The sequence below is a fragment of the Bacillus rossius genome, chromosome 1 (genome assembly GCF_032445375.1).
Source record: "Bacillus rossius redtenbacheri isolate Brsri chromosome 1, Brsri_v3, whole genome shotgun sequence".
NCBI lineage: Eukaryota > Metazoa > Arthropoda > Insecta > Phasmatodea > Bacillidae > Bacillus > Bacillus rossius.
The window spans coordinates 41,687,909-41,701,877 of NC_086330.1; the positions used below are offsets into that span (position 1 = coordinate 41,687,909).

General features: G+C 37.1%; 1 protein-coding gene across 1 annotated transcript in view; it reads left to right on the forward strand.

Annotated features, from left to right (window-relative positions):
- The first annotated feature begins 1,408 nt into the window (after window positions 1-1,408).
- The window catches only part of LOC134535052 (probable maltase-glucoamylase 2), a 58,986-nt gene continuing 46,425 nt past the window's right edge, over window positions 1,409-13,969 (forward strand). The window contains exons 1-3 of the mRNA XM_063373894.1: window positions 1,409-1,624; window positions 5,771-5,971; window positions 8,688-8,844. Coding sequence (XP_063229964.1) covers window positions 5,782-5,971; window positions 8,688-8,844 — 347 coding nt within the window. The 5' untranslated portion in view covers window positions 1,409-1,624; window positions 5,771-5,781. The remainder of the gene's footprint in view (window positions 1,625-5,770; window positions 5,972-8,687; window positions 8,845-13,969) is intronic.

The window sequence follows — 13,969 nt, forward strand, 5'->3', positions numbered from 1 at the left end:
ATATTTTTTATGGTCGTTTAACACAGCATGCTTGACTTTAATTTATAGCTCTGTAGAAATACCTAATGGTATAATCATTGTTCCACCTGTAATTACGTTTTAGTAAAACTTTGTGAGTGCGTAGTCTCCCTGGTCTCTGGTTGAAATTATATACAGGGTGTCCACGCCAAACACTGGTGTACTTAGAGGTTAATTAAAAAAATAGTCACAGTTTTCGGAATCTCATGGTTTGAACCTAAGCCCTGTCCCGGGTATATAATGAATTGTCCATAGATCTTCATAGGGATAGTGTACGGATATTTACAAGTATTTTTAAGGTTGTCTCGGATACTTCAAAATGCCAAAATCTTGCGTGTTTCGGGCCAAATTACATTTATATACTTTACACAAAAGAAATCACAAAACGTACTTCAATTTCAGTCAATGGCGCGAGTAATTAATTTAAAACAATTTTTACTAAATTGGTCATACCACAAAAAGTGTAACATTGCAGAATAAAAGCTCACGCGTAATTAAAGTTTGAACTGTAAGAGAAATATAAGCCCTGACTTAGAGGGTATTAAGTAAATTTATTGTAAAGAGTGTAGTAATTTTCAAATCAAATTGTAATGAAATTGTTTAATCTCAATTCTTACAGTAGTGTTTTAAATGTTTAAGCTATCATATACCATGTGCACATTATTTTTTATATATTTATATTTATTTAAATGGTAACTGGTTCCTTTTATAAATATATTTGCGTAACTTTTATTTATAATTTTCTCTTGTATAAGGTATTCGCGTTTTTGCGATTAATAAGGATATTAAAAGCCAAGAAAATATATTTCACTATTTAATTCAGTCACTATGTTTGTTGCTACCTTCCTTAATTTTACTTTTATCTATTTTTATGATTCCTCTTTTAATGTTTATAAAATTTAACTATAGTCACAGCCTTTTGAGTTTGGCTGAGAGTTGGTGCGAGATATCTTGCGTTTTGAGTATTTTGGAAGCAGATTTTAATTCATTTTGATGTTTCGCGTGATATACGCTACTCTCAGCGAGCTGTGAGGCTTGTGGTCTGGCAGCGGTAGTGAGGCTTCTAGCCACAATCTAAAACAATACATTTTTAAACTCCCAGAAAAAAGAATTGAGAACATGTAAAAAATCACTAAAGTTTGTTATAGCAACAATTTCCTTGACAAAAAATTTAATCTTAACTTTCCAGTGAAGTGCTATCATAAAAATTCTCCTCAATCCGATGTGGAAATTTGTGCTCGATAAGTAAATGTCGCCCAGATAATCTTATTATGACGTGAGAAAAGAGCGATAACGCTGCTCAAAAAGCAATACCCTGACTGCTATCTCCGCGCAGATACTGGAAGTGTTTGTGGAGGTGGTGCCTGGCGTAGCTGTCACAGGCGTTGGTTTGCGCGACAAGGCAGGAGTTGCTCTGTTAACTGCCTCTGGTCCTGAGACGCAGCCGTCTCAGCGGAATGTGACACGTGCTGCAAGGGCCTGTGTGACACCAGCGACTCTGAACAACAGCGAGATACAACGCACAAATCCTGTATCCATCATTGCATAACTGGGATTTGACGTGGTTTCGCTGGCCAACGTGCTAACAGTTTACTGAGTGATAAAGGTAACGTTCCGACATATTTTACTTCTTTTCACAGATATTTCTCATGTGCAGCTACATGGAGGAATATTTATGTTTACTTAAATACTTAAATTCATGGGTTGAACTTGTATTTCGTGAAAACTTTAATGAAAGCTCCAAAAGTTCAGTATTTCAGACTATATGTCAATATTTCACGGCAAAATTATTTGTCATTGTTTGCTACTGGTGCCTTCACGGGGCGATTAGCCCCTGCTGAAATGTTCCCGTAGCCGCCCTTGACACTTCTGTTAGTTGAGGCGCAGTTTTAGAGGAATTTTAGTTATAATTTTATCCAATGTCTTTTTTAACAAAGTGGATTTTACGGGGCTGTAATTGTGTGGTAACAGAAACAGTTTAATTTTTTAAATTTTATTTAAGCAGGTATCAAAATATGTCGTGATATCTTTCAATTTCTTAGCAATACTTGAAATTCCAATTCAAATATGTTAGAGTATGACTCTAGAGTTACGGGAACTCAGAAATGTTTATGAATTGAACTTAAACTATTCCTTTAACAACACTACGTGAGTTATAACAAAATCAAAATCAAATAAGGCTATAAAGTAAAATTACTTTTCTTATCTAAACTTTCCAGTCATTGCCTGGTATGTAATTTGTGATAGGGGTTTTTTGAAGTTCTAGTTTTACTAACTTGCGAATGTGAAATCACTCCGAGAAGAAAATAATTCTTTTACAGTATGCACGTTCTCTCCTTTTCACTGTCCCTATGTTATTTAAGATGGAAAAAAAAAGAACGCCCTGCTCGTATGCGATGACATTGTAGCCACTACGCTATCTTCCTAATTTTTGAATATGAACTTTCAAATCGTGATCAGCTTTCGACGACACTTTAGAATTGTAGTTCTTCCGATAGTTCCGTTACGAGAAGTGAAAGTTCGCGGGAAGCCGAAACACACCAGAAACGTTCCGAGAAGCGTTATATTTTTTTTACCCTCGAGGATTCTGTTTAGAGGAACGTTAAATAAATTCCTGGAACCACTTTTTTTATTTGCGATGTGGTAAGAGATGTAAAGACGAAGTTCACAGAGTGAAGCTGGAGTCATAATACTACGACGGACACGACGTGACAAATCCGATTATACGTACGTAGTACATCGTTCCAGTGCGACATAGTTAATAGTGTAGGTTCACAATACCCCGACAACATAACGCGACGAACTCTGATAAGGCTGTCGCACATCTACTCATGCCAAATGCGTTCATAAAATGCAATATATAATGCACTCAAAACAGTGTAGGCTCTATAGATATATTTTATTTCTTATTGATAGCTTAAGTGCATAAAAATATAATTTTTGCCTTTCTTGCACAAAGTGAGATTAAGTTTATTTTGGATACAATAAAACAAGTTATAGATGTGTTGATAAGGGGCAGGAAATAATTCCGCTGTTTGAGATGCCAAAAAAAAAAATATATATATATATAAACGTAATAAACAGTTGAAGGCACGCTACAAATGTAAAAGTGCACCAAAATGTAAAACGAAATTTCGTTTTTCAGCATAAAAATTTACCAAGTTGGTAATAATTTTTTCATTTTGTTTTGCAAGGTTCCCATTTTGCTTTCCGTCGTGCGGCACGACCCAACGAATTTAGAAACAGAATCTACTTCTTGCGAGCCGTCGGGGCGCACACTTCGTCGTGTTGACGTCACGGCAACCTTGCATTTCATTGGCTACTGAGCGTGTTGGACCTGTCGTGTCGTGTCGTGGCATTGTGACTCCAGCTTAAAGAAACGTACGGTTTTGCTTCCCACGGCTTTACTCAGTCTCACGCTGCATCTCGAATTTTTAGTTTTTTTTTTTACATCATAACTTTTATTGAAAGGCTATTTCTAAAATTTTATTTCGATACTTCCGTTGCATTTTTTGTTCTGCCAAAAAAATTGTCAACATATTTTCACTTAGTGTAATATCATAAGTATAAATTTCACGCAAGTGATAATTACGATGTCTTGCTCGTCTTTTATACCCATGAGTGACAGAAAAATTAATGAAAGGGAGGTATCGAGATAGAATTTTATAAATAGCACTTAAAAAAGGAATTATTAAAAAACAAAAATTAACACGGCGTCTGTGCCCGAGTCTTAAGACGACGGGACATACAGGCTCCAAATCACTCGGCTACCAACTCGATGCCCATAAATCTAGACATAACTGGGTGTTTGTATCGCACCACGATTCTCGCCACCAGTGTTTCCATATAATTGAAGAAAAAATAATGTTACCAGGCACATAAAGGTCATTAAAACTACTATAAAGTTAATATGTTAATTTCTTGAACATTAATAGTTTTTTTTACTTAAACATACTTGCCGTTTATATTAATTAAAACATTCATTAGTCAAAAAATTTAAAACAATGTACTTACTTTTTTTTAAAAAAGAAATCGAAACAGAGGATCTGTCAAAAACTGACCAGTTGGCTTCACCGTGAATTACAACTTACGATGTGCCAAGTTTATTTTTTAATGAGGGGGGAGGGTAGGGGGTTAATAAAGCTTAGACGTTACGCATGTGTTTTTAAAGTAACAATATTTTTACGTCATTTAATATTTTTATGAGAGAAAAAACTGATAATTTTTTTCCCGTACCACGATGAGGAAGTTCTGGTACCTAATACCGGGGGTTAGATAAAGGGATGTGTATTAGGTATGTGGTACGTCTAACATCTGCTGGCCACATAAGCGCGTAGAGCTCACTATTATTTGCGATGACTGAGCGGAAACAAGCCACACAAACAAGAATACACTAACAGCTCCAATCGTAATATTGGCGTACCTCTAAACACCAAGACTTTAAAAACGACCTATTGTTTTTACATAGTCCGTTAAAGAACCATCTTCTTTAAGCCTCTTATCTACCACGTTATATTGTCCTACTCCCGCCTTCCGTCCAACTTCAAAGCGTTCTGAACTCTCTTTATGAAAAAGCGACCAAGACTTAATTCATGCATTAATTATGTATACACTGTACATCTATAATTTAAGAAAATTGAGGTGTTTTTCCTATTTTTTAATTAATGTCAATTATAATCTGCGTGTGCAATGCATATTGTGAGATTACTGGCGTGTTTTATATCGCGGAGTTGTTGACTCCGTGTGGGACAAAATTAATAAATATAACTAGATGCAAAGGAAGTATTTACCAAAGAAAGACCTAGTTCTAGATCGTTCCAGATCTATAACCTCTTACTTTCTTACATATACAAGAAAAGACTACTTCACGCTCACTCGAACACTTCAAACCGCTAAAACGTTAATCAACTGTAAACATTTCTCATTGGTACTAATATAATATTATTTGCTGTCAAAATCTTGGGAAAAAGTTTTAAAATATATCTATATATTTCCTGCGCTGTAATGTAAATCTAACATTCGTAATAATCACTATGTTTAAATGTGAGTGAATTTATATTATTGAAGTGTGACTAGTGAGAGATAATCATATTGAGGTGTACGAGTTCACTTTGCATATGTGTACATCTATGGAAGATGCACCTTTATGTGTGAGACTTCAGTGTTATGCTATGGTTGTTGGCAAAGCGAGTACGCTCTCATTATGTCTCTTTGTGTAAGGTGAAGAGTTTTTAATATGATTTAAAAGTTGTTCTATTTTCATGATAAATGTATTTTGTCACATACTCGAGTAGATAATTCAACACTGGATCTATGAATCATTATATTTAACACACTATTTAGCTAAACATTCTCACGGTTTTTTCTATAATTATCATCTAAACACATTAAAAAAACACCATCTTATGAAATAAAAATTTATTCTGTGAAGGAAATAATCCATGCTTAAAATAATGCTATTATTCGCTGTAATTTGACTGTATGCAAATATTATTCAGTTGGAAATATATATTCTAGTTTATTTAATGTCATGATATTTCCTATGTTAGTTGTAAATACTGCAACTTTATCATGTTAATTTGACGTATAGCATATCAGTACAGTCTCTACTACAACAAAACGGCACTACGGAAATGTATTACATAAATATAATAAACAACAGGTAGCGAGTCACATTCGTTTTAAGGCTAATCAATAAATTGCTCTCTTAACTTTCTATTCGAAGCTCGAAAATATTACTATGATGTTCCAGATTTATACAAGATGAAATTCAAACAGAAAAGTATTACGTTTGCTGCAAATGTAACTACAGACGGCATATCCCACCCAGATTCCGACGGCGCTGGACGCAACAGCGTTCAAAATAACATATCGACGTCCTTTTCCGACCAGTTCAAAAGAGGAAGTGGATCACTGTCATCAGAATACGAGCTCCCACAGAGCAAGAAAAAAAGTAAGTATATTTAGTTACACAAGCTTAAAAATAATAACATTCTGTTATTTATTACATTAATTGGACACCTCCTTAATTAAACACCATGCTACGTCACATTTCACTCACATCCAGTTAATCGTTTTGAACACACCTTGGGGTGTTTGTAAAGTTTCACTGTAGCTTATATTAGTTTTCGTACCTAATCTGAACCACTTCGATGAGTCTATCAACATTGAGGGAGGGAGATTATAAACGACGATTCGGGGCAGTTGTATTTATTTGTTAAAACTACTGTTTGGCGTTGGAAAATAAAGCAGATATACATTACTACAAGCTCTGAATTTGCACGTAGGAATACGTTATGTTTATATTATTGCATTGCCATCATAATTGGAATTTTTAGCTGTTCAACATGTCAGTTCAAGAATAAGCGTGCTTTTTTTTCCGTTGGTGGAAAATACCATGAGCGCTGGGCCTGAATTTAATTAAAAGTTTCAAACGCAGGCTACAATATTATTGCAGCGTTGAAAAATAAAAACTATTCCTTCTCATCAACAAGTTAATTAGCGTGTCTGTTAAGAGAATAGTTCAGCATATTTTAGGTACAAGTCAGTTTAAAGTAACTGCAGCCAATAAAAAAAGTTTTATTCATTTCTTCCCTGAGTTACCATTATTACATACTAGCTGTTACCCGCCTGCTCCGTTAGGCGTAAATCAGAAATTAGTATTAATTTATTTTTTATCTTTTATTTTATTATAATTAAAACAATCCCTAATATGGCTACTTTATATTGCATCCAGGAAGTAAAGAACCAATCCTATGGTAGACTTTTTCCTGAATAGTGATAATTGATGGAAATACTTGTGTCGCAAAGACTTTGTCTGCACCAAAGAAAAAACGAAATTTAATTTCTGATATTAGTCAGAAATTGACTTTATTCATCTGTTTCATATGAAAAAAAGCTGTCGCAAATGTTTTCCTGGTTCCTCTAACCTAGGAATTTCCACTTTACCTTTAGAACACATTTCTTTGGCCTCCTCGTTCCATTTCAATGCACCACACAAGCTACATTCTTTATTCATTCCATTAATTTTTATTAGATTGTGACTTCTGTAGTTCAGCGTTGGATCGTAATCGAAAGAAGATTTTTCAAAAATTCTCAAAAATGTTTTAACAACAGCTGGGCACCGCTGCGCCGCCCTCTCATCAAGTGCACGGCTGTGCGCTTCAGCTTCAGCAATGGTCTAATTAGCACGCAGTGATGCCACTCAGTTGGCTTGCTGTTGACGTCTGTTTCCCAACTGCTCTGGCATTTCAGCATTTCTCAGTTCTGCTTGACGCCGAGCTCGCGACTGTTCAGGCGTCTCAGCAGCTCGTCTTGCAACCGAGTACTGAGCACTCTGCTGACTCCGATTTTCTGTGTTCTGGCGTTTCATTAGCCCTGCCAACTGCTCGACAAATTACCGTCTTCCGAGATCTGTTTCACTTGATGTCTCTTCACGCCTTGCTACTTTACTCACTCGGGATTTATTTCAGCATCGAGAAAGATTCCATTTACGTTTGCACGGCGTAATTAAATTAAGTAAACGTACCTAAAATAGTATATTAGAGGTTATGCTTGACAAAAACGATTTGAATGAAAAACTTGAGTAAGATATTACCTTGTGTATGAATTCACTCCAAATAAATTTGTAGTACTTTATAATAATAGTATATAATCATAGTAAAACACCTGAAAGTAATTAAAATGACCTCATATTAATAACTTAATTATAATAAATTATTTGTTTTATTTTATTTTGTCAAAGATAATTTCACAAATGTGAAAATAGTCGTTTGAAAATAATTTAGCAATTAAAGATGAACAGATTCGACTAACAAGAAAAAAACACGTTTAACGCAGTACACGTGATAGAATCTAAACTTATTTGGTAACTGAAACCTCGACACTTGTATTATCACTTTGGCTAAGTACCTATACCAAAATTGTCTGGAACTAGTGCAGCCATTTGAGACTAACTAAGGGACAAACATTCCAACAAACCATTTAGCAAATTGTACTCGGATTAGAATTAGGATTACAAAAAAAAATCCTACATCCTATTCCACGAAGTTATTGTCTTCTACTTATATGAGTGTTTTGAAGACAAATATTCAAAACAAACATACTTTCGCATTTATAATATTATTAGAATTATGATTGCTATGACTCAGTTTAGCTTTTGTTACGAAATGCTCGTCCCTTTAAAGTTTGGGAGCAGCTTTAATACGATACGTCACGCAATTACGTCACTGACTAAATGACGAAAAAAAATTCTAAAGTGGCAACGTCCGCCACGTTACTTACCTTCGAAAATCCGTGTAGAACCTACGGAAGGAAGAGCGAACCCAGAGCGTCTTTATGGGAGCTTTGATAGTCACATTAGGCCTTAACCCCACCTTAGAGGGCTTGACTGCGTGTTTCTATCCGCAGAAGGTTTCATCAGGACCTACGGTACACAGCGTATTTTTGTTAATCTGTATAGCCATAGTAGGCCTTAACCCTACCTTAGAGGTGCATAACACTTCTTCACGATATATTTTTTTCTGCGTGTTTCTGTTCGCAGAATTTTTCATCAGGACCTACGGACACAGAGCGTCTATATGGTTGATAGCCACAGTAGGCCTTAACCTGTCCTCAAACCTGCATAACTCGTCTTCACGAGAGTTATAACTGCGTGTTTCCGTCCACAGAAGGTTTCATCAAGACCTACGGATCCGTGGTGGTGTGGTTTGCGATACTCATGTGCATCGCAGCCATAGTGGTGCCTTGCGTGCTGCTGCTCACTGTGTACGTCTCCACAACTCTGATCTTCCCGTACGGGGACTGCGTTCTTTTGGAGGAGTACAGGTAGGCCGTTTCATTCATTTGCCATTAACGTATTGCTGTCATTAATCGAGCGAACAGTGAGAGCCCTCCGTATCAGCTAATTGATCGGCTTCTGTGAGTGTGACTTTGTCTGACATAACTGTTAGTTGGATTTTAATAATTAAAATTTTTAGGTAGGTGACGGTATGGCCAGTGAAATTATTAAGTTCGTGTACATGGGTTTAACCAGTTGATGAGTTTTTAATATATTTATTAAATACATGAGTGGCTTTCAAAGTTAAACACATTACTTTAATTTCTGGCTTGGAATCCAAAAGGTATAGTATCCATATCACGATAATGCATGCCTCGAAATAAATAAATTATCAAGCAATTAAAATGTAATTAAATTCTATTTATGGCTTGGAATCCAACCAAGATATAATCCATAAATTTAATGAAACCTTATGCTCTAAGGTGTTTAGGTTGGCATTATTTTAGGAAAAAAAAATTTCTTGGTTTGTTATTCGTTTCTTTCTGTCTTTAAGTAACTAGTAAGTACTAATATCAACGTATCTACAATTATAGTTTACATTGAAATTATTTTGCGATAAGTAGTATAGAAAAGGGGCTCTTGCGCCAGGCTTCAGGCTGTGATGCCTGTGGTGCCTGTGGTGCCGACCGCCGCGCCGTCTTGGATTGTGATGTCACGGCGGCCATCTTGGATGACCGTGACCTTGACTTTGACCCCGGCGGCCAATTTGGATCCGCCATCTTGGATGACGTCATTTTGTTTTCTCGAACATTCCGGCATTTTATTTTCCGCCATTTTGAAATATGACGTCACCGTTGCAATTTCCGTTACGGCCGCCATCTTAAAAATCTTTATTTATCATCCGATTTTAATGAAAAAATTTAAAATTTATAAAAAATCCATTAATAAAATTTTAATAAAAAATATTAAAAAAAAAAACATGCCTTTACGACATTGAGCTCGGAGTCCTTGGTTCGAACCCTGTGAGGGCAAAAATAAATAAAAATGGTGACTGATCCTTTCCTCATGGTGGTTGCTGGAAGACTGATCCCCACCACTTTTTTCATAGCATATATATCATCAGGTAGTATAACGTCATGACCGCCATCTTGAAAATCCGTAATTTTAATAATAGAGATTCGGGAAAAATTCCAAATTTCATTAAATAAATTTTTAATCGATATTCTGATTGATTCGATCGATTTATGTCCTTGGTTTGATCCCTGTATGATGCATAAAATTGTAATTTTATGTAAAAAATAATAATTCCAATAAATCATGTTAAAAATTCTTAAAGAGGCTTAAAATCCTATACTAACAGCCTCCTGTAAGCCGCTACGTCCACCATCTTGGAAATTTGTATTTATTGACCCATAAATTTATAAAAAATTATTCAATTCATAAAAAAATAAATCAATAATCTACCTATAGAATCGATACATGGACAATATCTAAACAAAATGAAGTAACTTCAGGTAAAGGTTACAGTTTTGAGAAAATAAAAACACCACAAGTTCTTTTAAAAAAACCAAAAAAATTGAATTACAAAAAAACACAGACAAATAACTAAAGTCTTGAGCATTTCTCGATTTCTGCATCTGCCACCCACGAATTAAAGCGAGGTGGAAAGCCCTACTACTTGACGCAGGATCGTCCATTTCTTCGTAGTATAATCTTGTCCACTAAGTACGCATCGGGATACAACGTAGGCTGAATCTCTTCGGCATAGAAGCCACCATGAATAGGTTTATGGTCCATACATTCTCTTTTTTACAGTTGGCATTTCATCTTCAACTTCTGTTTTCACTTTGATGGCTGGTTCTTCTTTATTTTTAAGTTCGTCGAGGCGACTAGTGATTGGTTTAAATATCTCTTCATTTTCCATCTCACGTGCAAGTCTGTTTCGTCAGGCAAGTAGATATTTTTCACGAACAGACTGTATAGCTCGATGAAGGTCACTGCCAGGTCCGACATTGTACTGGCTGAAAAAAAATATTGCAAGACCTCCTTTTATACTTTTTTTATTCGTTCGCAGAAACTTCTTTCTTGTGTTTGGCAAAATCTGAATTTGTTGACAATTGAGTTAGTGATGCTTTCAGACTACTTTGAAAAGTCCTCAAATCATCACGTCTTTGTTCATTCGATACTTCGATCATGTCGCGAATGCGAGAATCCGAGGCTTCCACGCGCTGGTCGAGTGCAACGAGATAATCTAGTAATTCGTTTTTCATACTTTCTACTTTTTGAGCCAGTAGCGAAATGTATTTGCGGATAACATCGTCATGAGACTTGAGAGCAGTACGTAAGTCTCGACTGCTACGACCAAATTTCAAAATGCTATGACTCATGTTTGACGATAAACTGATCGAAACCTTGTCTGTACCTACCCTTATATAGAGGCCAGTCTTTGACTATAACTAGGAATCCGTGTTCTTATTCCAACACAAAGAGCACATGTCTTTAAATTCCTGGAATGTCATGTCGGTGTTTACGTGATCGTCATAAGCGTGACGTTAATTAAGTTCATCCAGCGAAAAAGTACTATGACATTTGCGTTGTCTCATAGGAGATGTTTTGGAATACGACTGTACGTCTGACACAGGTAAACGCAGTCTACCTTGGCGTGTCTGCCCATGGAAAAGTACTATTGTATTATGCCTTGCTTCTCGCACATTACATCGTCGAAAACAAACACGGAATTGGCTTTTGTTTCGCTTGGAGGTACCACATCAGTATTATCGCTAAACGGGAAATACTCCAGACCATCCACCGATTGTAGAACTGTAGCTAGTTGCTTATATTTTGGCTGTTGCAACGATTTGGAATAAAGGTACACGTTTTCGAACCGAAGACCGTTTGGCTCCTCTAATAAACTCAGTAGAACTCACGTTTTGCCGCAGTTGGACGGCCCCGCCAATATGCATCGTACGGCAGAAGGCAACAATAAGCCATGTCGTGATTCACGCGCACTAAATACATCGTCTTGCGTAATGCGCACGGGCAAACACACTTCTTGCTTCACGACTTGCATTGTACTAACAAAAAAATGTTTAAAAGAAGCGTATTTATACTTTCTGGTCAGTTGTGCGCAATGACTCGAAGAGGTAAGAACAATAATCACATCGGTGCAGGACTCTTAAACTCGCTGATAAACAATCTGCCATTCGAGCTACACATTCCCGGCTACAGATTCTGCGGCCCCGGCACTAAAATAGCGAAAAGGTTAGCTCGCGGTGACGTTGGCATTAATTCGCTCGACGAAAAGTGCAAGCAACACGATATCGCCTACTCGCTTAGCAAGGATCTGGAATCTAGGCACAGAGCAGATCAGATATTGGCACAGGAAGCCGAAGAAATAAGCAAATCCCCGGACGTGGGACTTGGAGAAAAAATCGCTGCCTGGGGTGTTTCCAAAATCATGAAGGCAAAGACCAAATTAGGACTGGGTGATCGTCGAGCCAGCTCCATCAAGTGTAAGACTAACTCACGCAAGACCAAACACAAGACTGGTGCAGGCGTACAAAAAGCCAAGCAAAAATTACAGACTCTCGACAAGAAGATTATAGGAGGATTTCTTCATTTGCTTTTGCCGGCATTGGGTGCTCTCGGCGGCCTCATCGGTTCAACGAGCGGTATAGGGCGGGCAGTCAACACTTCGAAGAATGAGCGCATGTAGTTAAAAGAAGCACAACGACACAATGCCAGCATGGAAGCCATTTACATGGGTTAAAAAAAACGGTGCAGGACTCTACTTGCAACCTCACAAATCAGATCGAGGCATGAGAAAGAAACAAATGAAAAAACCCTAAGTTCTTTGCCGAAACGTCCGCTCACCAATATAGATTTTATCAAGTACGCTCAAAAACTGAAAATGCCAAACTTCCGAGGTGTGTTTATGCCAAAGACACGTGAGCGCGCCATAATTAATTTAGATCGGGTCGTGGCACGCACTGGGTGGCGTACATAAAGTCTGAATAAATGGTCGAGTATTACGATAGTTTTGGAAATTTACGACCTCCGCCAGAACTTGTCGGACCACTACATTGATCTAAAATATATTACGAAACCAAACAGTCACCTAATCAAACAAACTGCGGATACTTGTGCCTTCGCTTTTTAACTAAAAAAAATATTTGCTGACAAAAAAATTTGCTACTTAAAGGTTGTGCAGTGATGATAATTTTTTAGTCATGTTGATAAAACTTACCTTGACAGGTCACACATAAAAGCTGCGTGCGGTTCATTTCCCGGCTCTGGATATAGACGGAGAATTGTGTATCGGACTCGTAGATTTTCAAACGTATAATGCCGTACAGAATATTGACGAGGAAAATTGCAAGATCTGCTTCCTGAAAAGCGATGGGACCGCTCGTGAAATACAGTTAAGTGCCTGTTGGCTCTTACGAAATTGACGACATTGCAAATTACATCAGGGATATGTTACCACAGGATGTAGACTTTCAACTGCGTGGAAATCCAAACACTCAGAAAAGCATTCTAACATGCAGTGAAAATGTCGACTTTACGAAACCTGGCACCATAGGTACGATGCTCGGATTCGAACCAAATGTGTATGATACAGGAAGAACGTACGAATCTACGCGTGCAGTAAACATTTTGCCTGTGAATGTCATAAGAATAAACTGTAATTTGGCAAGTGGATCGTATCTCAACGGAAGACTAAGCAACATGCTGCACGAGTTTTCGTCGATGGTCCCGCCAGGATATAAACTGGTCGAAGTACCGCAAAGTATCATTTATGTTCCAGTCGTCATGAAGTGCGCACACGAAGTCGTCGTCAGAATAGTTGACCGCGAGGAGAATTGGTGAATTTTCAATACAAAGAAATTACATTACTTCTGCATCTGAAGCGATGGGCATAAAGTTCGTAACACCGAACAGTTATAAAAAAATCGCATTGGCGTGAATAAGAAAAGTTCTCTACCAGACATCGGTGCATTAACACCTGACAGCATAAAGTATCTTCTTAGTATTGAACAAGTGCCGAATAAATATGGAAGACGAAATCCTCAACGTGGAAGATCCGGTCATTTTTGATGACAGCATTGCGAAAATGGAATTGCACGAGTACCAACCTTTCCTGCTCGGACCGTACGCACTACCATCGTAAGT